Source organism: Coregonus lavaretus (genome assembly GCF_964263955.1).
Source record: "Coregonus lavaretus genome assembly, chromosome: 22".
Taxonomy (NCBI): Eukaryota; Metazoa; Chordata; class Actinopteri; order Salmoniformes; family Salmonidae; genus Coregonus; species Coregonus lavaretus.
Window position 1 is genome coordinate 20059722 of NC_140009.1, and position 26129 is coordinate 20085850.

At 46.0% G+C, this 26129-nt stretch overlaps 1 protein-coding gene across 1 annotated transcript in view; it reads right to left on the reverse strand.

Annotated features, from left to right (window-relative positions):
- The window catches only part of LOC311149829 (DNA (cytosine-5)-methyltransferase 3B-like), a 92801-nt gene that overhangs the window by 37060 nt on the left and 29612 nt on the right, over nt 1–26129 (reverse strand). The window contains exons 3-12 of the mRNA XM_084187060.1: nt 21421–21571; nt 15764–15858; nt 14305–14481; nt 7142–7309; nt 6389–6547; nt 5426–5533; nt 4928–5069; nt 723–845; nt 374–418; nt 200–279 (exon numbers count right to left, since the gene is read on the reverse strand). Of these exons, the coding sequence (XP_084043186.1) occupies nt 200–279; nt 374–418; nt 723–845; nt 4928–5069; nt 5426–5533; nt 6389–6547; nt 7142–7309; nt 14305–14481; nt 15764–15858; nt 21421–21571 (1248 nt within the window). The remainder of the gene's footprint in view (nt 1–199; nt 280–373; nt 419–722; nt 846–4927; nt 5070–5425; nt 5534–6388; nt 6548–7141; nt 7310–14304; nt 14482–15763; nt 15859–21420; nt 21572–26129) is intronic.

Below are 26129 nucleotides of genomic sequence, written 5' to 3' on the forward strand. Positions count from 1 at the left end.
GTGTGTCATTCATCTCAGGGTGTCCTGCCTCTTTCAACAATTATTTTATATTCTACAAGTACAACGTGGGATCTACTTTATACTCAGTGGGTGTTGTAAGGATGGTTGTGTGAGAGTGATGACAGTTAAAGATAATATTGGTGTATTTCTTGGGAGTGTGCAATTTCTGACTGAGAGGGCCTTAGAGAAGTGCACTAACCTTGCATGCTTGGCAAAGGCCTCCTTCAAAAAGTGGGTGGAAGGTTGCCGCTCTTGTTTTCCCACACGAGAGGCAAAACTCTGCCAGAAAAAAGACCGACAGTTTATGTTCCATAGCTACATCAATTAGAGATATTTTTTTTTAGGAATGTCTGAAACCAAAATGAGAACATACCTTCTATACTTCTGTTATTCTTCAAAACTTCATGCACCATTTGTTCTGAAGGGCAGAGTGGATACACAGAGAGAGACACACACATCCAGGTCAATAATCAAAGACAGGTCTTGACACACATGAATAATAACATACTACTGTATAGTAATAAAGAACAGTCTTAAGGGAATTAGCTACATATGTTTGAAACAGACGACTCCAGGATCGTATTCATTAGGGCATAACATTTTGAAAACGTTCTGCAAATCCAAGTAGTCCCTCCCTGTTTCAGTCTGTTTTTTTTCCGTTTGGTGCCTAATGAATACGACCCTGGTACCCCAGGTTGACCCCTGTTTGGTTGACCTCTCACCTCTACTGTAGACCTCCTCTGGGCTGCTCTTGGCCTTACAAAGGCTGATGCGGGGCCTCTTGGCTGTGGGGAAATACTCAGGCAGACTGACGTCCAACACCTTGTGGTTCAACGGGTTGCTGTCTAGAGAGGACACACACAACAAAAACAACAGTCAAATTATAAGAAAGTATACCTCAAATAATCTAGATTAAGTTATTGCCCAAACAAAATGTTGTATTACTTCTTTTTTTTATCTCACTGACAGTAAATTATTGGCCAAGTAATATCGGGGTGAAAGTAAGCCGGTATGGTCCGGTATGGAGTAGCTGTTACGGCGTACCAGTATAACATGAGCCTATCACAATAATTAAAACAAAGATGCCAAGAAAACTGAAGCCAATTCCAATATTATTTATCATTACTGCATGTCAGTTGCATGAAAAATGAGCGAATGGACTTCAAAACGTGTGGAATACGCTCCAAAATGAAGTGTGGTTTGGCGATAAAAGTTACATTTTGCGAAGGCAGAGATGAGTGGCAGAGACTGAGACGCTCGTGGACAACAGTGGACGCATCAATTCAGGTTACAAGTGTAGGCCTAATGAATGACAATCACTGAATGTCATTCATTACACTTTTTGGTGTTTCTTTCCATTCATCAATGCTCCCTTTTTTACATTAGCAGATGTCACAAAGCACTTATACAGAAACCCAGCCAAAAACCCCAGGGAGCAAGCAATGCAGATGTAGAAGCATGCGTAATTCTATGATTAGGCCCCCCCCAAAAAAAATTGCACGCCACATGCACACTTAGGATGTCCAATACCGGGAATAAATTAAATCTACTTTCACCCCTGGTTGATCCCCTGACAAACCAATGGAACCATAACCAATGGAGTTCTGTGGATGACATCATGAAGCATACTAGACAGGAGGCAACCCATAACCACCCCTCCACTGAAATAGCAAAGTGCCAACATACAGTTAACAGAGTGTCACGTTCGTTCATAGACGGGACGGACCAAGGCGCAGCGTGATATGCATACATGTTTATTTGAACCGAATAAACAACGACAAAACAACAAACTAAACGAAACGTGAAGTCCAAGGTACACAAACAACATACCTCACACGGAACAAGATCCCACAACCCACTAGTGCCAATAGGCTGCCTAAGTATGGTCCCCAATCAGAGACAACGAGCGACAGCTGCCTCTGATTGGGAACCACACCGGCCAACATAGATCTAGACATACTAGATCCTATAACATAGAACAAGCACAACAAGGAATATACACACCCTGACTCAACATATAAGCGTCCCCTGAGTCAGGGCGTGACAGTACCACCCCCCAAAGGTGCGGACTCGACCGCACAACATAAACATAACAGGGCGGCAGGTAGCTTAGTGGGTAAGAGCGTTGTGCCAGTAACCGAAAGGTCGCTGGTTCTAATCCCCGAGCCGACTAGGTGAAAAATCTGTCGATGTGCCCTTAAGCAAGGCACTTAACCCTAATTGCTGATGTAAGTCGCTCTGGATAAGAGGGTCTGCTAAATGACTAAAATGTAAAAATGTAATAACAGGGTAGGGGCCGGGTGAGCATTCCGCCTCGGAGGCGGATACGGCTCAGGGCGTGACGACCTCTCACTCTTCGCCTCCCTGTTGCGCCCCTGGTCTGGTCTAGACCTCGGCGCGTTACTTCCCCTCTCCTTCCTCCCACGATACGCCAGGCCCAGTCTGGACCCTGGTGTGGGAGACCCCGAACCTGGAGAGGGGCTGACGTCATGGTCTGGACTGGAGCCACTGACCGGAGCTGAACTGGGCACCAGTGGAGCGGACTGCTCTGGCTCCGGAGTGGAGCAGCTGACCGGTGCCGGACCAGGCACCGGTGGAACGGGCACGGGCCGTGCCGGACTGGACAAATGCACCACTGGTCTGGTGCGAGGAGCAGGCACGGGCCGGACCGGACTGGCTACGCGCACCACTGGCTTGGTGCGAGGAGCAGGAACAGGCCGGGCCAGGCTGGCGACGCGCACCACTAGCTTGGTGCGAGGAGCAGGAACAGGCCGAACCGGGCTGGCGATGCGCACCGCTTGGTGCGAGGAGCAGGAACAGGCCGGACCGGGCTGGCGACGCGCACCGCTTGGTGCGAGGCGCAGGAACAGGCCGGGCCGGACTGGCGACGCGCACCACTAGGTTGATGCGAGGAGCAGGAACAGGCCGGACTGGCGACGCGCACCACTGGCTTGGTGCGTGGAGCAGGTACAGGCCGGGCCGGGCTGGCGACGCGCACCACTGGCTTGGTGCGAGGAGCAGGAGCAGGAACAGGCTGGGCCAGGCTGGGAACACGCACCACTGGTTTGGTGCGAGGAGCAGGAACAAGCCGGGCCGGGCTGGGAACACGCACCACTGGTTTGGCGCGAGGAGCAGGAACAAGCCGGGCCGGGCTGGGAACACGCACCACTGGTTTGGCGCGAGGAGCAGGAACAGGCCGGGCCGGACTGGCGACGCGCACCACTGGCTTGGTGCGAGGAGCAGGAACGGGCCGGGCTGGCGACGCGCACCACTGGCTTGGTGCGAGGAGCAGGAACAGGCCGGGCCGGGCTGGCGACGCACACCACTGGGTTGGTGCGAGGAGCAGGAACGGGTCGTACAGGGAACACGCACCACTGGCTTAGTGCGCGGATCAGGAACGGGACGGACCGTACTGGCGACACGCACCACTTGCTTGGTGCGAGGAGCGGGACTGGGTTCCTTTATTAACCCCCGCTCCTTCTGCTGCCTAACCAGCTCCTCTCGCCGTGCCTCTACACTTTCCTTCTCCCTTTTAGCCTCCTGTAGCGCCTCCCTCTGACCGAATAACTCCTGCTCCCTCTGAACCAATAGCCCCCGTAATATGGTGGCCTCCTCTCCTAACCTGCAGATTCGCCCTTCCACGGCCTCCTGCTGCCTCGTCATCCACCCCGTGTGCCCCCCCCCCCAAAATGTTATTGGGGTTGCCTCTCGGGTCTCCGTCGTCGGCACGGTTGGCGCCGTTTCTCCTCTCCTACCTGGGCATCAACCTTCATCGCCTCCCGATAACGGACGGCCTCCTCCTCAGTAATTCTCCCCCAACCGAGGAGGACATCTACTAAAGTTACCTCTCGTTGAATCCCCGGCGTTTGCTCCTTCTGGGCACGCTGCTTGGTCCTTGTTTGGTGGGATCTTCTGTCACGTTCGTTCATAGACGGGACGGACCAAGGCGCAGCGTGATATGCATACATGTTTATTTGAACCGAATAAACAACGACAAAACAACAAACTAAACGAAACGTGAAGTCCAAGGTACACAAACAACATACCTCACACGGAACAAGATCCCACAACCCACTAGTGCCAATAGGCTGCCTAGGTATGGTCCCCAATCAGAGACAACGAGCGACAGCTGCCTCTGATTGGGAACCACACCGGCCAACATAGATCTAGACATACTAGATCCTATAACATAGAACAAGCACAACAAGGAATATACACACCCTGACTCAACATATAAGCGTCCCCTGAGTCAGGGCGTGACACAGATCATGTGCAGACAGAGACTGGGGGAGAAAGACAGATAGAAAGACAAAGAGAAGGTTGAGTGTGTGAGATGCCAAGTAGAGACATAAATAAATGACGTAAGTCTTTAGAAAAATGTATGCACTCACTAACTGTAAGTCGCTCTGGATAAGAGCGTCTGCTAAATGACTAAAAAAATGTAAAATGTCTTCTAATAACAGCTTATCAAGAAGCTAATTATTAGAATCAGGTGCGCTAGATTGGGTTTGGAGCGAAAAGCTCTCCAGGAACAGGGTTGGAGAACCTGATCTAGAGAAAGTAATGGTGGAACTCTTTTAAATCTGTCAGCAACTATTGTCTCACAGCCCTGGGGGCTATCGTTTCAGTTGGATGCTATAACAGTGATACATTGGACTACAGATGTGCTTCCAAGCTTACTCCGGCACATTCACAATTACTGTATGATGTGAAAACTGAAATGTTGATTAAAGGGATACTTAGCTTTTTAGAAGTTTAGCTTATTTTCGATTTGGAGGACCCTACGGGAAGTAAAAAAAGAAAGAAAGAAAAAGGCAACTATCCCTTTAACGTGCCCATTGTGGACAAGAGAGGACAGAAGGGGGCCAGGAGAAAACCCCAGCCATGGCATTTAGACCTTATATTGGCTTTGGTTGGTGAGTCTCACCAGGGTTCTCTGTGGGTTTCAGGCCCTCCTGGCCCTTAGGCAGGAAGCCCCCGTTGGCCCAGTCCAGCATGGGCTTGACCTGGTCCTCTGGCCCCTCTGACTCACACGGAGGGAGCGGCTTCTCAGCACGCAGACTGGCCATCTGAGAGAGGGAGGGGAAAAGAGAGGGAGGGGAGGAGGCAGGGATGTGGAAGAGGGAGTCAAGGTGGGGTGAGAGAAGGAGAGAGGGAGGGGAGGTAGAGGGCGGGGTAAGAAGTTAGGTGGAAGATAGAGAAAGGGAGAGGGAAGAAGGAGGGGGCAGAGATAGAGAAAGGGAAATGAGGAGAGATGATTGTCAACCTTGTTAACCTTGCTAAACAAACAGACGATCAGACTAACAGGCAGGTACTCTAGACAGACAAAGCAGACAAGAGAAACAGAAAGGTAGACATTGACAACACACACTAATTCATGTATACATTCTTCTTCGCCCACCTCCTCCTCCCCCTCCCTCCTTACCTCCAGTGCCTGGAAGATGGCCCTGCGGTAGGATGCCAGCTTGGCGTAGGAGGCTTGGTTGAAGAACTTGGGGAAAGCAGTGATGGAATCCAGCTTGTCAGCTGAAACCTAGTGAGGATGATGAGTGGAAGCCAAGGACAAGACATCAGCAGGTGGAGATATGGAAGGTTAAAAGCTCATTCATTGCTTTACTGTAAAACAAGGTCCGTATTCACAAAGCGTCTCAGAGTAGGAGTGCTTATCTAGGATAAGGTGCCCCCTGTCCATGTAATGTTATTCATTATGATCTAAAAGAGAACTGATCGTTGACCAGCACTCCTACTTCATGTCGCATGAGCCTTGTTTACACCTTGCACTAATATGTGGGTTTCATGATCTTATCAATATGATCCAATCACTATCTGTCACGTCTACACATAGTATTAAAATGTATCTCTTATCCATCCACTGTGCCCGCATTTTGACCAGATTTCCTAGTACCTCCCTGTATGCAATTTCTTTGCATACAGGTAATATGTATTTATTTATTTTAAGAGATAATTATTGATGCTGTAAGTCATTGGTACTGCCTGTCAATGATTTTAAAGGCCGGTATAATTATGATTTAAATGGTTTGACCATCCAGATCGGTCTACACTTGATTGATATCCAGACACAATGCTTGCCTGACTACCTCCAGAGGTGGTCAGGAAGATCTGATCACAATCAGATCACAATGCGTCTTTTAATCGTCTACACCTGTCTAAAAATCTGGGCACAATCAGAATGTGGACAAGATCAGTACAAAAAGACGCATGTTAACCCCAGGTATAAACAGGGCTTTTGTCAATGCTGACCCTGAAATATAGCAGACTTTATGACAGACATGCTAACATCCTAAATGTTTCTCTTGGCCAAAACAATGATGGAGTGTTGTGGTTGTTGTGAGTACACAGGGTGGGAACCCTCCTCATCAATGCTCACCTCAGAGAACTTGCCATCACCGAACCACTGCAGCCACCTCATGCCATGCGTGGCCTGTCGTTTGCCCGTTGCGCGCCAGGTGACCACGATGCCTGGCCACCAGGAGAACCCCTTGATCTTCCCCCACACCATCTCCCCAATGCCAAAGCCCTTGTTGTCCTGCGAGGGGAGAGGAGGGGGGGGGGGACAGTTAGAGGGGTAAAGAGATGTGTGTGTGAACTAGATTTGGAGTTTGAGACAGGTGGGTCTTTGACTCTAGGACATGTCAGTGCATACACATACTGACAGGTCCACATCATGGATCTACCACTGCTAGGGGACTGTGGGTTCCATTAGTCTTTTTGTGGATACAGGTTGGCCTCCAAACACACATTACAAAGACTCAGTCTTACTATGAGACCATGTTATACTGAATTTACTTCATGTGCCACTGCCACTGACTAACCACACAGCTGTGTAGACCTGTGAGGTTACAGACATCAAAGACAACGGAGGCAGAGATGTACAAACACACACTGTCAGCCATGCTCCACACACACATTGTCTCTGCAGGTGGACAAACAGAAGAAGGGATGGGAGACTTCTATGATCTTACCCCCGTTCTCCTCTTTTGTTTTCTGTTCCACCTTAACTCCCTCTTCTATTGGCCCTACATTTCCCCCTTTGTCCTCTCTCCCCCTCCCTCACTTCTTCCCCTCTCCCTGTCTCTCCTCCTTCCCTCTCCCTCTCCCTCCCTCTCTCCCCTTCCGTTACCTTGTACTCTGGCTGGCAGGCAGGCTCTGTGGTGTGGGAGGTCAGAGAGGTGGAGGAGGTGGAGGTACTCTGGGCCGAATCCTTAGAGTCCTGCTCCAGGAGCTGCAGGGAGGGGTTCTCAGGGACCACTGACACCAGGGGCCCGGAGCCAACACTGCAGGCCAGGCTCTGTGGAGAGCGAGAAAGGGGGGAGGAGGGAGAGAGGGGAAGAAGGGAAGGAGAGAGGGACCCGATGCATTAAACATTCCCTGGTTTTCTCGAAATCCCTGTTGGAGGATTCCTGCTTATTCCCTCCAATTCTGGGAATTCCTCCAACCGTGATTTCGGGAAAACCAGGGAATTTATTGAATGTTCCCAGAATTTTGCAACTCTAGTTTTATGAGAAGGTTATATGTTTTGAAGTGTCTTAAAACCTATGTGTAATTACACAATTACCAAGTACGCACAACTGTTAAACCCGTATGTGTTTTTTTGTTTAATTTGGTCCCTATCAACCTGATGTTCTCTGCTCTACCCAATCCTAGTTCTTAGCTGTGTTTTGGCATAGTGCTCTTGGCCCAAATGGAGTCCCTCACCTACACAGATAATCCAGACCAACACCTTGGAACCTACTCAGTGTTCTTTAATCCAGACCAACACCTTGGAACCTACTCAGTGTTCTTTAATCCAGACCAACACCTTGGAACCTACTCAGTGTTCTTTAATCCAGACCAACACCTTGGAACCTACTCAGTGTTCTTTAATCCAGACCCAACACCTTGGAACCTACTCAGTGTTCTTTAATCCAGACCCAACACCTTGGAACCTACTCAGTGTTCTTTAATCCAGACCAACACCTTGGAACCTACGCAGTGTCCTTTTCTCTTTCTGATGTAATTAACAATCTCACTGGTAACTGAAATAATGCAACCCTTACACAGGTACTTCAGACTGACAGAGAGACACAGGGTATGAGAGAGAGGTGAGAGAGAGAGACAGAGGGAGAGGAAGAGAGAGAGGTGAAGAGAGAGTGCAAGAGAGTGAGAGACAGAGAGGGGGAGAGACAGGTCGAAAGTTGGGGACAAAGAGAGCGAAAGAGAGAGAGAGCACAAGAGGGAGACAGAGTGAAAGAGAGAGGGAAAGAGAGAGATAAAGAGAGGCGTTGAACGTTGTCAGCGCAGTCACGAAGCGGAGATGCCGAGCACTTTCTCATCACATGATGAACTGCAGACAAGCATGTTTTAGCTGGCTCACGCTGGAAAGAAGAGACTTCAGAAAATAAACGACGAGGATCCAATTGAACACTGACTGTCACTCCCCTTTGTCCCAGAGGTCCTGAAACCAGTTGGCATACAGTGAGGGAAAAAAGTATATGATCCCCTGCTGGTTTTGTACGTTTGCCCACTGACAAAGAAATGATCAGTCTATCATTTTAATGGTAGGTTTATTTGAACAGTGAGAGACAGAATAACAACAACAAAAATCCAGAAAAACGCATGTCAAAAATGTTATAAATTGATTTGCATTTTAATGAGGGAAATAAGTATTTGACCCCGTCTCAATCAGAAAGATTTCTGGCTCCCAGGTGTCTTTTATACAGGTAACGAGCTCAGATTAGGAGCACACTCTTAAAGGGAGTGCTCCTAATCTCTGCTTGTTACCTGTATAAAAGACACCTGTCCACAGAAGCAATCAATCAATCAGATTCCAAACTCCCCACCATGACAAGATTGTAGACCTACACAAGGCTGGAATGGGCTACAAGACCTTTGCCAAGCAGCTTGGTGAGAAGGTGACAACAGTTGGTGTGATTATTCGCAAATGGAAGAAACACAAAAGAACTGTCAATCTCCCTCGGCCTGGGGCTCCATGCAAGATCTCACCTCGTGGAGTTACAATGATCATGAGAACGGTGAGGAATCAGCCCAGAACTACATGGGAGGATCTTGTCAATGATCTCAAGGCAGCTGGGACCATAGTCACCAAGAAAACAATTGGTAACACACATACGCCGTGAAGGACTGAAATCCTGCAGCGCCCGCAAGGTCCCCCTGCTCAAGAAAGCACATATACAGGCCCGTCTGAAGTTTGCCAATGAACATCTGAATGATTCAGAGGAGAACTGGGTGAAAGTGTTGTGGTCATATGAGACCAAAATCGAGCTCTTTGGCATCAACTCAACTCGCCGTGTTTGGAGGAGGAGGAATGCTGCCTATGACCCCAAGAACCCCATCCCCACCGTCAAACATGGAGGTTGAAACATTATGCTTTGGGGGTGTTTTCCTGCTAAGGGGACAGGACAACTTCACCGCATCAAAGGTACGATGGGCGGGGCCATGTACCGTCAAATCTTGGGTGAGAACCTCCTTCCCTCAGACAGGGCATTGAAAATGGGTCGTGGATGGGTATTCCAGCATGACAATGACCCAAAACACACGGCCAAGGCAACAAAGGAGTGGCTCAAGAAGAAGCACATTAAGGTCCTGGAGTGGCCTAGCCAGTCTCCAGACCTTAATCCCATAGAAAATATGTGGAGGGAGCTGAAGGTTCGAGTTGCCAAACGTCAGCCTCGAAACCTTAATGACTTGGAGAAGATCTGCAAAGAGGAGTGGGACAAAATCCCTCCTGAGATGTGTGCAAACCTGGTGGCCAACTACAAGAAACGTCTGACCTCTGTGATTGCCAACAAGGGTTTTGCCACCAAGTACTAAGTCAAGTTTTGCAGAGGGATCAAATACTTATTTCCCTCATTATAATGCAAATCAATTTATAACGTGCGTCTTTCTGGATTTTTTTGTTGTTATTCTGTCTCTCACTGTTCAAATAAACCTACCATTAAAATTATAGGCTGATCATGTCTTTGTCAGTGGGCAAACATACATAATCAGCAGGGGATCAAATACTTTTTTCCCTCACTGTAGCTATTACCTCCTTCAGCCAGACCACGTCATCTGAGCGTGATGTATGTTGTTTGTTGTTGAACGCTGAACGAGAGACCACGGTTTATTGTTTTTCTAAAGCTTAGAGACGATCTAATGTTAAATACTGTTGAAGTAATATGGCTACAGGTTCATCTGCCTCACCTAAAGCCCATTCTTGTGGGAAGCTGCTATAGACCACCAAGTGCTAACAGTCAGTATCTGGATAATATGTGTGAAATGCTTGATAATGTAAGTAATATCAACAGATAAGTATGTTTTCTGGGTGATTTAAATATTGACTGGCTCTCATCAACCTGCCCACTCAAGATTTTTTTTAAACTGTAACCAGTGCCTGCAACCTGGTTCAGGTTGTCAGTCAACCTACCAGGGTATTTACAAACAGCACAGGAATGAAATCATCAACATGTATTGATCACATCTTTACTAATGCTGCAGAAATTTGCTTCAAAGCAGTATCCAAATCCATAGGATGTAGTGATCACAATGTAGTAGCCATATCTAGGAAAACTTCCAAAGGCTGGGACTAATACAGACGTGGTCAGAAGTTTTGAGAATGACACAAGTATTGTGTTATGAGATATTTTTGTCAGATGTTACTATGGTATACTGAAGTATAATTACAAGCATTCCATAAGTGTCAAAGGCTTTTATTGACAATTACATTACGTTTATGCAAAGAGTCAATATTTGCAGTGTTTACCCTTCTTTTTCAAGACCTCTGCAATCTGCCCTGGCATGCTGTCAATTAACTTCTGGGCCACATCCTGACTGATGGCAGCTCATTCTTGCATAATCAATGCTTAGAGTTTGTCAGAATTTGTGGGTTTTTGTTTGTCCACCCGCCTCTTGAGGATTGACCACAAGTTCTCAATGGGATTAAGGTCTGGGGAGTTTCCTGGCCATGGACCCAAAATGTAGATGTTTTGTTCCCCGAGCCACTTAGTTATCACTTTTGCCTTATGGCAAGGTGCTCCATCATGCTGGAAAAGGCATTGGTCATCACCAAACTGTTCTTGGATGGTTGGGAGAAGTTGCTCTCGGAGGATGTGTTGGTACCATTCTTTATTCATTTTTTAAAAACATTTTAGTCATTTTAGCAGACGCTCTTATCCAGAGCGACTTACAGTTAGTGAGTGCATACATTTTCCATTCATGGCTGTGTTCTTAGGCAAAATTGTGAGTGAGCCCACTCCCTTGGCTGAGAAGCAACCCCACACATGAATGGTCTCAGGATGCTTTACTGTTGGCATGACACAGGACTGATGGTAGCGCTCACCTTGTCTTCTCCGGACAAGGTGTTTTCCGAATGCCCCAAACAATCGGAAAGGGGATTCATCAGAGAAAATGACTTTACCCCAGTCCTCAGCAGTCCAATCCCTGTACCTTTTGCTGACTGATGTTTTTCCTGGAGAGAAGTGGCTTCTTTGCTGCCCTTCTTGACACCAGGCCATCCTCCAAAAGTATTCGCCTCACTGTGCGTGCAGATGCACTCACACGTGCCTGCTGCCATTCCTGAGCAAGCTCTGCACTGGTGGTGCCCCGATCCCGCAGCTGAATCAACTTTAGGAGATGGTCCTGGCGCTTGCTGGTCTTTTTTGGGTGCCCTGATGCCTTCTTCACAACAATTGAACCTCTCTCCTTGAAGTTCTTGATGATCCGATAAATTGTTGATTTAGGTGCAATCTTACTAGCAGCAATATCCTTGCCTGTGAAGCCCTTTTTGTGCAAAGCAATGATGACGGCACGTGTTTCCTTGCAGGTAACCATGGTTAACAGAGGAAGAACAATGATTTCAAGCACCACCCTCCTTTTAAGGCTTCCAGTCTGTTATTCTAACTCAATCAGCATGACAGAGTGATCTCCAGCCTTGTCCTCGTCAACACTCTCACCTTTGTTAACGAGAGAATCACTGACATGATGGCAGCTGGTCCTTTTGTGGCAGGGCTGAAATGCAGTGGAAATGTTTTTTTTTTGGATTAAGTTCATTTTCATGGCAAAGAGGGACTTTGCAATTAATTGCAATTCATCTGATCACTCTTCATGACATTCTGGAGTATATGCAAATTGACATCATCAAAACTGAGGCAGCAGACTTTTTGAAAATTAGTATTTGTGTCATTCTCAAAACTTTTGACCACGACTGTATAGACCACCATTCTTTACATCACCCTTAGTAAACCTCTGGAAAAGCTGGTGTTTGACCAGATACAATGCTATTTCACAGTAAACAAACTGACAACAGACTTTCAGCACGCTTATAGGGAAGGACACTCAACAAGCACAGCATTTACACAAATAACTGATGATTGGCTGAGAGAAAGTATTGATAAAATGATTGTGGGGCTGTCTTGTTAGACTTCAGTGCAGCTTTTGACATTTTCGATCATAGTCTGCTGCTGGAAAAACGTATGTGTTATGGCTTTACACCCCCTGCTATGATGTGGATAAAGAGTTACTTGTCTAACAGAACACAGAGTGTGTTCTTTAATGGAAGCCTCGCAAACATAATCCAGGTAGAATCAGGAATTCCCCAGGGTAGCTGTCTAGGCCCCTTACTTTTTTCCATCTTTACTAATGACATGCCACTGGCTTTGAGTAATGTGTCTATGTATGCAGATGACTCAACACTATACACGTCAGCTACTACAGCAATTGAAATAACTGCAACACTTAACAAAGAACTGCAGTTAGTTTCAGAATGGGTAGCAAGGAATAAGTTAGTCGTAAATATTTCCAAAACTAAAAGCATTGTATTTGCGACAAATCATTCACTAAACCCTAAACCTCAACTACATCTCGTAATGAATAATGTGGAGATTGAGCAAGTTGAGGTGACTAAACTGCTTGGAGTAACCCTGGACTCTGGTCAAAACATATTGATACAACAGTAGATAAGATTGGGAGAAGTCTGTCCATAATAAAGTGCTGCTCTGCCTTCTTAACAACACTATCAACAAGGCTGGTCCTACAGGCCCTAGTTTTGTTGCACCTAGACTACTGTTCAGTAGTGTGGTCAGGTGCCACAAAGAGGGACTTTGGAAAATTGCAGTTGGCTCAGAACAGGGCAGCACGGCTGGCCTTTAAAAGTACACGGAGAGCTAACATTAATGACATGCATGTCAATCTCCCATGGCTCAAAGTGGAAGAGAGATTGACTTCATCACTACTTGTTTTTGTAAGAGGTGTTGACAAGCTGAATGTACCGAGCTGTCTGTTTAAAATACTAACACACAGCTCGGACTCCCATGCTTACCCCACAAGACATGCCACCAGAGGTCTCTTCACAGTCCCCAAGTCCAGAACAGACTATGGGAGGTGCACAGTACTACATAGAGCCATGACTACATGGAACTTTATTCCACATCAAGTAACTCATGCAAGCAGTAAAATCAGATTTAAAAATCAGATAAAAATACACCTTATGGAACAAAGGGGAATGTGAAGAGACACACACAAAGGTACAGACACATGCATACGCACACATTGTGATATTGTTGTATGGTGGCATTAAACATTTTGTATTGTAGATATGTAGTGGTGTAATAATGTTATATGATGTACTGTTTTATCTTTTGTTTTATATGTAATGTAAGTGCTTTAATATGTTTGGACCCTTGGCAGCAGCTAATGGGATCCCTAATAAATACATATACAAATACTCCTTCCAGGCCACAGCGTTTCTCACAAAGGCAGCCCTTATGGTTGCTGTGTGTGTGTGTGTGTGTGTCTCCAACAGTTTGGTTTCTCCTCCTCATATCTCCTGTTTGAGCGTGAGAAGCGTGCGTGTGTGTGTGACTGTTTCAGAGTTTTTTTTCTTTTTCAGAGAACTGACATAAGACAAACAGAGCTACATTCCTCCAGCCACATGTTATGTCCTATCATGTCCTACTCTATGTTAGTTGTGTTAGTTGTAAGGATGTTGCCATGGTTCAGAGTGACTGCCAGGAGTATGACTACCTAGTCATGTCATCACTGACAGGATTGACACATTTTTTTATATCAAATCATGTCTGAGGTACTGTTAGAACAGAGTAATTCATTTCTGTGGGGGTGTTACATTTTTATGAAATCAGAAATGATTCAGAGGTGGATTTGTGTTTCTTTGTGAGTACATAAAACATCAGAGCTGAATATTTTGACAGATGGGAGCCCTGGGATGTATAGTGTCTGTTCATTAAGTTGTTGCATATTCAGTCTACTCTGAATGGCGTGTGTCCTCATGCAGTGTGTGTGTGTCCTCACCAGAGGGCTGCTGCGGTGCTCCAGCTTGCTCTGGCGTCCTCCCCTTCTCTGCTCGCGGCTGCGTGGTTTGGTGTGAGGGGCCAGCAGACCGGCCTGGAAGATGGTCCTGGGAGAGGGTCTCTGTCTCAGACCCGAGCCAGACTCCGAGCCCCCCACCCCTGCTACCTTGGCCTTCTGCTGTAGAGAAGACACAGCACTGGTAAACCATGGTTGACCAACTCCCTGCCCAACCTGGCTGACATTTGGACCATCATAAGAAGGTTAATGTCCATTCCAGTATTCTAATTCCTAATTCTATGGCATACAGTGTCTGGCTACGAGAGAAAACACCATCACCGTTCAGGTTTTGTTGATGAGATGGGCATCAAAGCAGACTAACTGGTTCTACTGTTAGGATTGTCGCATTAAGCACTATACATTTGGGCAGGTAGCGTTCTCCTGGCATCCGCCAAACCCAGACTTGTCTGTTGGACTGTCAGATGGTGAAGCCACTTCGCGGCTGAGCCGTTGTTGCTCCTAGACGTTTTAACATCACAATAACAGCAATTACCGGGGCAGCTCTTGCAGGGCAGAAATTTCACGAACTGTTGGAAAGATGCCACGTTGAAAGTCACTGAGCTCTTCAGTAAGGCCATTCTACTGTAAATGTTTGTCTATGGAGATTGTATGGCTGTGTGCTCGATTTTATATACCTGTCAGCAACGGGTGTGGCTGAAATAGCAGAATCTACTAATTTGAAGGGGTGTCCACCACAGGAGGATGCTGATAATAATGGCCGGAATGGAGCTAATGGAATGGCCTCAAACACCTGGAAACCATGTGTTTGATGTATTTTATACCAATCCACCTATTCCGCTCCAGTCATTTCCACAAGCCCGTTCTTCCCAATTAAGGTGCCACCAACCTCCTGTTGTGTCCACTTACTTTTGTATATATAGTGTACATTGAGCAACTGCTCTCTATGTATCCCCTCTTGATCCCACATTCTTCTGTCTCTTACATAGCAGGCGTAAAAGAAACACAGACCAGAAAAGTAGCCGCGCAATGGATTATGGTCATTGTAGTTCAGTATCATGTTTTCTGCGCTAAACTATGTAGAACATTGGCCTGTTGGAAACTACAACTCCCTACTACATTGCACAGTTCGGGCATGATCTGATTTATCTCTAGAGAAACTGCAGCACAATGTGCAGAGTCTGGGGGAGTAGAGAGTTGGGCAGTGCATGTGTCTGTGTGTGTCAGAGAGAGATAGCATTCATTTGTGTGTGTGTGTGTGTGTGTGTGTGTGTGTGTGTGTGTGTGTGTGTGTGTGTGTGTGTGTGTGTGTGTGTGTGTGTGTGTGTGTGTGTATCTAAGTATGAGTATGTATCTAAATGTGTGTATCTATGTATGCCGTAAAGTAAACCGTCTGCGTGCATGTGTGTGTGTATGTGGGTGTCTATGTAGTGTGAATACTCACCTCACTATAGGAGGCGTCCCAGATGCACTCCTCCTCCTCAGATGACCTCTTCCTGGTTCTCTTCCTGCTCCCAGACAACTGGTTCACATCTGAGTCTGGAGAGAGAGAGGGTAAGAGAGAGAGCGAGAAAGAGAAGGATGGGGAGAGACATGATTATTATTTGACCATGCTTGTCACTTATGAACATTTTTGAACATCTTGGCATGGTTCTGTTATAATCTTCACCCGGCACAGCCAGAAGAGGACTGGCCACCCCTCATAGCCTGGTTCCTCTCTAGGTTTCTTCCTAGGTTTTCGCCTTTCTAGGGAGTTTTTCCTAGCCACCGTGCTTCTACACCTGCATTACTAGCTGTTTGGGGTTTTAGGCTGGGTTTCTGTACAGCACTTCGAGATATTAGCTGATGTAAGAAGGGCTATATAAAATAAAATTGATTGATTGATTGATGAGGGACAGGGTAAGGATGGTGACTTATGAAAACAGCCAATCAGTTGTGTTGTGACAAGGTCCATATTATGGCAAGAACAGCTCAAATAAGCAAAGAGAAACGACAGTCCATCATTACTTTAAGACATGAAGGTCAGTCAATACTGAACATTTCAAGAACTTTGAACGTTTCTTCAAGTGCAGTCACAAAAACCATCAAGCGCTATGATGAAACTGGCTCTCATGAGGACCGCCACAGGAATGGAAGACCCAAAGTTAACTCTGCTGCAGAGGATAAGTTCATTAGAGTTACCAGCCTCAGAAATTGCAGCCCAAATAAATGCTTCACAAATTCAAGTAACAGACACATCTCAAAATCAACTGTTCAGAGGACACTGCTAAAGGACACCAATAAGAAGAAGAGACTTGCAATGGACATTAGACCGGTGGAAATCTGTCCTTTGGTCTGGAGTCCAAATTTGAGATTTTTGGTTCCAACCGCTGTGTCTTTGTGAGACGCGGTGTGGGTGAACGGATGATCTCCGCATATGTATTTCCCACCATAAAGCATGGAGGAGGAGGTGTTATGGTGTGGGGTTGCTTTGGTGGTGACGCTGTCTGTGATTTATTTAGAATTCAAAGCACACTTAACCAGCATGGCTACCACAGCATTCTGCAGTGATAAGCCATCCCATCTGGTTTGGGCTTAGTGGGACTATCATTTGTTTTTCAACAGGACAATGACTCAACACACCTCCAGGCTGTGTAAGGCCTATTTTACCAAGAAGGAGAGTGATGGAGTGCTGCATCAGATGACCTGGCCTCCCGCGACCTCAACCAAATTGAGATGGTTTCAAATCAAATCAAATTTTATTTGTCACATACACGTGTTTAGCAGATGTTATTGCGGGTGTAGCGAAATGCTTGTGCTTCTAGCTCCGACAGTGCAGTAACATCTAACAAGTAATATCTACCAATTTCACAACATATACCCAATACACACAAATCTAAGTAAGGAATGGAATTGAAGAATATATACAGTGGGGAGAACAAGTATTTTATACACTGCCGATTTTGCAGGTTTTCCTACTTACAAAGAATGTAGAGGTCTGTCATTTTTATCATAGGTACGCTTCAACTGTGAGAGACGGAATCTAAAACAAAAATCCAGAAAATCACATTGTATGATTTTTAAGTAATTATTTTTGATTTTATTGCATGACATAAGTATTTGATACATCAGAAAAGCAGAACTTAATATTTGGTACAGAAACCTTTGTTTGCAATTACAGAGATCATACATTTCCTGTAGGTCTTGACCAGGTTTGCACACACTGCAGCAGGGATTTTGGCCCACTCCTCCATACAGACCTTCTCCAGATCCTTCAGGTTTCGGGGCTGTCGCTGGGCAATACGGACTTTCAGCTCCCTCCAAAGATTTTCTATTGGGTTCAGGTCTGGAGACTGGCTAGGCCACTCCAGGACCTTAAGATGCTTCTTACGGAGCCACTCCTTAGTTGCCCTGGCTGTGTGTTTCGGGTCGTTGTCATGCTGGAAGACCCAGCCACGACCCATCTTCAATGCTCTTACTGAGGGAAGGAGGTTGTTGGCCAAGATCTCGCGATACATGGCCCCATCCATCCTCCCCTCAATAAGGTGCAGTCGTCCTGTCCCCTTTGCAGAAAAGCATCCCCAAAGAATGATGTTTCCACCTCCATGCTTCACGGTTGGGATGGTGTTCTTGGGGTTGTACTCATCCTTCTTCTTCCTCCAAACACGGCAAGTGGAGTTTAGACCAAAAAGCTCTATTTTTGTCTCATCAGACCACATGACCTTCTCCCATTCCTCCTCTGGATCATCCAGATGGTCATTGGCAAACTTCAGACGGGCCTGGACATGCGCTGGCTTGAGCAGGGGGACCTTGCGTGCGCTGCAGGATTTTAATCCATGACGGCATAGTGTGTTACTAATGGTTTTCTTTGAGACTGTGGTCCCAGCTCTCTTCAGATCATTGACCAGGTCCTGCCGTGTAGTTCTGAGCTGATCCCTCACCTTCCTCATGATCATTGATGCCCCACAAGGTGAGATCTTGCATGGAGCCCCAGACCGAGGGTGATTGACCGTCATCTTGAACTTCTTCCATTTTCTAATAATTGCGCCAACAGTTGTTGCCTTCTCACCAAGCTGCTTGCCTATTGTCCTGTAGCCCATCCCAGCCTTGTGCAGGTCTACAATTTTATCCCTGATGTCCTTACACAGCTCTCTAGTCTTGGCCATTGTGGAGAGGTTGGAGTCTGTTTGATTGAGTGTGTGGACAGGTGTCTTTTATACAGGTAATGAGTTCAAACAGGTGCAGTTAATACAGGTAATGAGTGGAGAATAGGAGGGCTTCTTAAAGAAAAACTAACAGGTCTGTGAGAGCCGGAATTCTTACTGGTTGGTAGGTGATCAAATACTTATGTCATGCAATAAAATGCAAATTAATTACTTAAAAATCATACAATGTGATTTTCTAAACCTGCAAAATCGGCAGTGTATCAAATACTTGTTCTCCCCACTGTACATATATGGACAAGCAATGACAAAGCGGCATGGACTAAGATACAGTGAGGGAAAAAAGTATTTGATCCCCTGCTGATTTTGTATGTTTGCCCACTGACAAATACATGATCAGTCTATAATTTTAATGGTAGGTTTATTTGAACAGTGAGAGACAGAATAACAACAAAAAAATCCAGAAAAACACATGTCAAAAATGTTATAAATTGATTTGCATTTTAATGAGGGAAATAAGTAGTTGACCCCCTCTCAATCAGAAAGATTTCTGGCTCCCAGGTGTCTTTTATACAGGTAACGAGCTGAGATTAGGAGCACACTCTTAAAAGGAGTGCTCCTAATCTCAGCTTGTTACCTGTATAAAAGACACCTGTCCACAGAAGCAATCAATCAATCAATCAGACCTCAGAAGACCTCAGAAAAAAAATCGTAGACCTCCACAAGTCTGGTTCATCCTTGGGAGCAATTTCCAAACGCCTGAAGGTACCACGTTCATCTGTACAAACAATAGTACGCAAGTATAAACACCATGGGACCACGCAGCCGTCATACCGCTCAGGAAGGAGACGCATTCTGTCTCCTAGAGATGAACGTACTTTGGTGCGAAAAGTGCAAATCAATCCCAGAACAACAGCAAAGGACCTTGTGAAGATGCTGGAGGAAACAGGTACAAAAGTATCTATATCCACAGTAAAATAAGTCCTATATCGACATAACCTGAAAGGCCACTCAGCAAGGAAGAAGCCACTGCTCCAAAACCGCCATAAAAAAGCCAGACTACGGTTTGTAACTGCACATGGGGACAAAGATCGTACTTTTTGGAGAAATGTCCTCTGGTCTGATGAAACACAAATAGAACTGTTTGGCCACAATGACCATCGTTATGTTTGGAGGAAAAAGGGGGTCCCTTGCAAGTCGAAGAACACCATCCCAACCGTGAAGCACGGGGGTGGCAGCATCATGCTGTGGGGGTGCTTTGCTGCAGGAGGGCCTTGTGCACTTCACAAAATAGATGGCATCATGAGGAAGCAACATCTCAAGACATCAGTCAGGAAGTTAAAGCTTGGTCGCAAATGGGTCTTCCAAATGGACAATGACCCCAAGCATACTTCCAAAGTTGTGGCAAAATGGCTTAAGGACAACAAAGTCAAGGTATTGGAGTGGCCATCACAAAGCCCTGACCTCAATCCTATAGAAAATGTGTGGGCAGAACTGAAAAGGTGTGTGCGAGCAAGGAGACCTACAAACCTGACTCAGTTACACCAGCTCTGTCAGGAGGAATGGGCCAAAATTCACCCAACTTACTGTGGGAAGCTTGTGGAAGGCTACCCAAAACGTTTGACCCAAGTTAAACAATTTAAAGGAAATGCTACCAAATACTAATTGAGTGTATGTAAACTTCTGACCCACTGGGAATGTGATGAAATAAATAAAAGCTTAAATAAATAATTCTCTCTTACTATTATTCTGACATTTCACATTCTTAAAATAAAGTGGTGATCCTAATTGACCTAAGACAGGGAATGTTTACTAGGATTAAATGTCTGGAATTGTGAAAAACTGAGTTTAAATGTTTTTGGCTAAGGTGTATGTAAACTTCCGACTTCAACTGTATATGGAGAGTGTTTAGTGCCAAAAAATAAGGGGTTAAATACATGTAAAAACAAATAACAAATGTTTCCTGATCTTTCTTATGTCTCTCAGATATAGGACAAACACTTCAGAACAAACTTCCTTTAGAATTTTTTTTGGGGGGGACTATCTGTTGTTCCATGTAGTGAATCTGTTATTCAATGCGTTTGTATGGGCTAATAGCAGTAATGCCCCCATTTTTTTCTTCATATTTTTTTTTTTTTTTATATACATTTTTTTATACTTCAAGGGGTCTTAAAATTCAAAAACAAATAGCAAAATGATCCTTGGTATGACGTTCTTAAAACAATTCCATATAGCTTAGTAAACCCCCCCGGCTTAGACAGGGCTTTGACTGTTTGACTGCCAAAAACAAGGGGTTAATTACATGTATAGAAAATATTTCCTGATCTTGCTTATATCTCTCAGAACTAGGACAGACACTTCAGAACAAACTTCCTTTAGATTTTTTTGGGGGGACTATCTGTTATTCAATGCATTTTTATGGGCTAATAGCAGTAAGGCCAAATAAAATGTTTCATCAAATAATTTGTAAATATATTTTTCTGATACTTCAAGTGGTCTTAAAATTCTAAATAAAATAGCAAAATGATCCTTGGTATGACCTTCTTAAAACAATTCCATATAGCTTAGTAGAACTCCCCCTCCCCCGGTTTAGTCAGGGTTTAGACTGTAATGGTTAACTACCACATTTTCTACCTAAACTATGTAGAATATTGGTCTGTTGGAAACTACAACTCCCTACTACATTGCACAGTTCAGGCTTGATCTGATTTATCTCTAGAGAAACTGCGCAATGTGTGCATTGAGCTCAGACAAAAAACAAACTAAATAGAATTCAAATAATTGAACTGATGTCAGGTCAATTACAGTAGTTGTTTGAAAACCGAAAAATAACCTACATTTCTGTTAATCGCTTAGCACTACTGTAAACCAACTGGAGAGCTCAAAATATTTGAAATGTCCCTTTCCAGTCTTGCTGCCATGCATGTTTGCTACTATCAGTGTTGTTTGTGTTCCTGACCTGCAGGTGAGGCAGCGTCTCCGTTCTGCTTGGGGCTGAAGGGGGAGGGCGGCTCGGCGGCGGTGAGCGGGCTGTTCTCATTGGTCATCTCCGCGCCACTGTCGCTCTCTGATGGTCCCTCGGCTGCAGGAATGTCCCCGTTCACCTCAGCCTGGGGACGACAGGAGATGGGCTATCAACTCAGTTGAAAACAGCAAAACAGTCCAAACAAACCACTCCAAACACACAACAGCAGCCAACTACCCATGGACCAGTCCACTTCCATCACAAACCACCCCACCTAACAAATAGAGCCTATTCACTTAACATAACATCACACAACAAGATTTTACATCAAAATAGCTCAGAGCTTTCATCAGAAAACTTGCATATTACCAAGTCAAGCTAAGGATAGTAATTTCCTGTCTAAGTGTGCTATATGTGCTTTCACTGTGCATGATTGGTGTTTGCCTGCTGTATGTACCACTGAAAACACTGCTACTCCTACTGCTCTCTCCTCGTCTGACCATGTGTTCTCGCATACCCCGAGAACATCTGGTCAGCGGGGTGGTGGCACAGGAATCCTCATCTCTCCCAAGTGGACATTCTCAATTTTTCCCCTGACCCATCTGTCTATCTCCTCATTTGAATTCCATGCTGTCACAGTCACTAGCCCATTTAAGCTTAACATCCTTGTCATTTATCGCCCTCCAGGTTCCCTTGGAGAGTTCATCAATGAGCTTGACGCCTTGATAAGTTCCTTTCCTGAGGATGGCTCACCCCTCACAGTTCTGGGGGACTTCAACCTCCCTACATCTACCTTTGACTAATTTCTCTCTGCCTCCTTCTTTCTACTCCTCTCCTCTTTTGACCTCACCCTCTCACCGTCCCCCCCTACTCACAAGGCAGGCAATACGCTTGACCTCATCTTTACTAGATGCTGTTCTTCTACTAATCTCACTGCAACTCCCCTCCATGTCTCCGACCACTACTTTGTATCCTTTTCTCTCTCGCTCTCCTCCAACAGTACTCACTCTGCCCCTACTCAGATGGTAATGCGCCGTCGCAACCTTCGCTCTCTCTCTCCCGCTACTCTCTCCTCTTCCATCCTATCATCTCTTCCCTCTGCTCAATCCTTCTCCCTCCAATCTCCTGATTCTGCCTCCTCAACCCTCCTCTCCTCCCTTTCTGCACCCTTTGACTCTCTATGTCCCCTATCCTCCCGGCCGGCTCGGTCCTCCCCTCCAGCTCCGTGGCTTGATGACTCATTGCGAGCTCACAGAACAGGGCTCCGGGCATCCGAGGGGAAATGGAGGAAAACTAGACTCCCTGCGGACCTGGCATCTTTTCACTCCCTCCTCTCTACATTTTCTGTTTCTGCTGCTAAGGCCACTTTCTACCATTCTAAATTCCAAGCATCTGCCTCTAACCCACGGAAGCTCTTTGCCACCTTCTCCTCCCTGCTGAATCCTCCCCCCCCCCCCCCCCCCCCCCCCTCTCTGTGGATGACTTTGTCAACCATTTTGAAAAGAAGGTTGACGACATCCGATCCTCGTTTGTTAAGTCAAATGACACTGCTGGTCCTGCTCACACTGCCCTACCCTATGCTTTGACTTCTTTCTCCCCTCTCTCTCCAGATAAAATCTTGCGACTTGTGACGGCCGGCCGCCCAACAACCTGCCCGCTTGACCCTATCCCCTCCTCTCTTCTCCAGACCATCTCCGGTGACCTTCTCCCTTACCTCACCTCGCTGATCAACTCATCCTTGACTGCTGGCTATGTCCCTTCCGTCTTCAAGAGAGCGAGAGTTGCACCCCTTCTCAAAAAACCAACACTCGATCCCTCTGATGTCAACAACTACAGACCAGTATCCCTTCTTTCTTTTCTCTCCAAAACTCTTGAGCGTGCCGTCTTTAGCCAACTCTCTTGCTATCTCTCTCAGAATGACCTTCTTGATCCAAACCAGTCAGGTTTGAAGACTGGTCATTCAACTGAGACTGCTCTTCTCTGTGTCACGGAGGCTCTCCGCACTGCTAAAGCTAACTCTCTCTCCTCTGCTCTTGTCCTTCTAGACCTGTATGCTGCCTTTGATACTGTGAACCATCAGATCCTCCTCTCCACCCTCTCCGAGCTGGGCATCTCCGGCGCGGCTCACTCTTGGATTGCGTCCTACCTGACCGGTCGCTCCTACCAAGTGGCGTGGCGAGAAGCTGTCTCCGCACCACGTGCTCTCACCACTGGTGTCCCCCAGGGCTCAGTTCTAGGCCCTCTCCTATTCTCGCTATACACCAAGTCACTTGGCTCTGTCATATCCTCACATGGCCTCTTCTATCATTGCTACGCAGACGACACAGAACTAATTTTCTCCTTTCCCCCTTCTGATAACCAGGTGGCGAATCGCATCTCTGCATGTCTGGCAGACATATCAGTGTGGATGACGGATCACCACCTCAAGCTGAACCTTGGCAAGACGGAGCTGCTCTTCCTCCCGGGGAAGGACTGCCCGTTCCATGATCTCGCTATCACGGTTGACAACTCCGTTGTGTCCTCCTCCCAGAGTACGAAGAGCCTTGGCGTGACCCTGGACAACACCCTGTCGTTCTCCGCTAACATCAAGGCGGTGACCCGATCCTGTAGGTTCATGCTCTACAACATTCGGAGAGTACGACCCTGCCTTACACAGGAAGCGGCACAGGTCCTAATCCAGGCACTTGTCATCTCCCGTCTGGATTACTGCAACTCGCTGTTGGCTGGGCTCCCTGCCTGTGCCATTAAACCCCTACAACTCATCCAGAATGCCGCAGCCCGTCTGGTGTTCAACCTTCCCAAGTTCTCTCACGTCACCCCGCTCCTCCGCACACTCCACTGGCTTCCAATTGAAGCTCGCATCTGCTACAAGACCATGGTGCTTGCCTACGGAGCTGTGAGGGGAACGGCACCTCCGTACCTTCAGGCTCTGATCAGTCCCTACACCCAAACGAGGGCATTGCGTTCATCCACCTCTGGCCTGCTGGCTCCCCTACCTCTGCGGAAGCATAGTTCCCGCTCAGCCCAGTCAAAACTGTTCGCTGCTCTTGCACCCCAATGGTGGAACAAGCTCCCTCACGACGCCAGGACAGCGGAGTCACTCACCACCTTCCGGAGACATTTGAAACCCCACCTCTTTAAGGAATAACTGGGATAGGATAAAGTAATCCTTCTACCACCCCCTTACCCCCCCCCCCCCCCCCAAAAAAAAAGTGCTGAAAAAATTAGTCAGTCTGTCTCGGCGTGGCTTCAATATCATTGTGGGTCTATAAATCATATGACCCAGCCTCCTCTTTGCTAATTCTGCCACTAAGACATCATTACGTTTTTTCTCAATCGTGTACAAGCATTTTTGGAACAATGTTGTCATCACAATCCAATTCCATGTATTCAATACAAAGGTTGGTTTGCTCATAGTTTTGTAGACTTTCCATTGGCGCACAGAAACACAATCCACAACAGAAATAAGGAAAGGTGAATACAATAAAGGAAAACAACTGAAATGAATGCATTGGCCTACATCCACACACTAAAGCAAAGCTTTATAATGGAAGGTAACAATGTTGGAGATGATGACTTAAGAGTAACTCGAAGTTACGTAGAAGTAACCCAACTTCACTCACTGCATCTCTGCATATTGTAAAAAACTAAAAAAAACAATTAGACAGTCCCCATTGCCTAGATCTTTCCATATCTTGTACATCAGGGGTCCCCAACTACATTCAGTCGCGGGCCGATTTTTTCTTCAGCGGATGGTCATGGGGCCAGAACATAATTATAAATCATTTGTAGACTGCAAATTGACCGCAAGAAGCCCAAACAGATATAGTGTTTGACAAAAACATAATACTTTCAAATCTTGATTAATTGGGATACGTTCACATGTTTTTCTATTTATGTGATTAAATAAAAATCACTTTGAGCTGATTTCCTGGTGATTTTACAGTCTTAACTTAAGGGGCCAAATAAAATCACCTGCGGGCCAGATTCGGCGTGCGGGCAGCCAGTTGGGGAACCATGCTGTACATGGTATGACACTGATGGGATGACTTAGAATTTCGTGCAGTAGTATTTACTGATTGCCCGAAACAGTGAACACATTTGCACACCTTTCTCTTCTGATTAAAACAATGTGTTAATATTCTGTGAACAAAACACTTAACACTGAATTTGTATTCACTGATAACATTTGTATTTAATGTTTTGCAAAAGGTGATCTAAGATATGTAAGTCAGGTACTAAAGCAAGAAAATGATCAGATGTTCTGTAAATGTATTTGTGCAGTTGAACATAGCTGTTCTGCTACAGATACATTTCAACACAGATCACAAATGTGCTTGTACGCGATTGTGAAAATCTGTAATGTAATGCCCAAAACAAGCATATGGTGATGTCATAGTTGTAATGAATACTCGGACAGAGTGGTAAGATCCAATCGCAGAATAGCGATGCTTTATTAGAGTACAGACAAGGGAATAGCTTAATCGTGGTCGGGTGGGCTGTGGTCAAAACCGGGTCAGGCAGAGACAGGCAGAGGTACCAAGGGAGCGGGCTAGTCGTAGTCGAGGGCACAGGCACAGGATCAGAGGACGGTAATCACTGGGATAGACAAGCAGAGGATTAAGCAATTCGGGGAGTCAAACAACGAGGCACAGGTCAGGTACACGGGTAATCAAAACAACGAACTCTCTCTCTGAACAAAA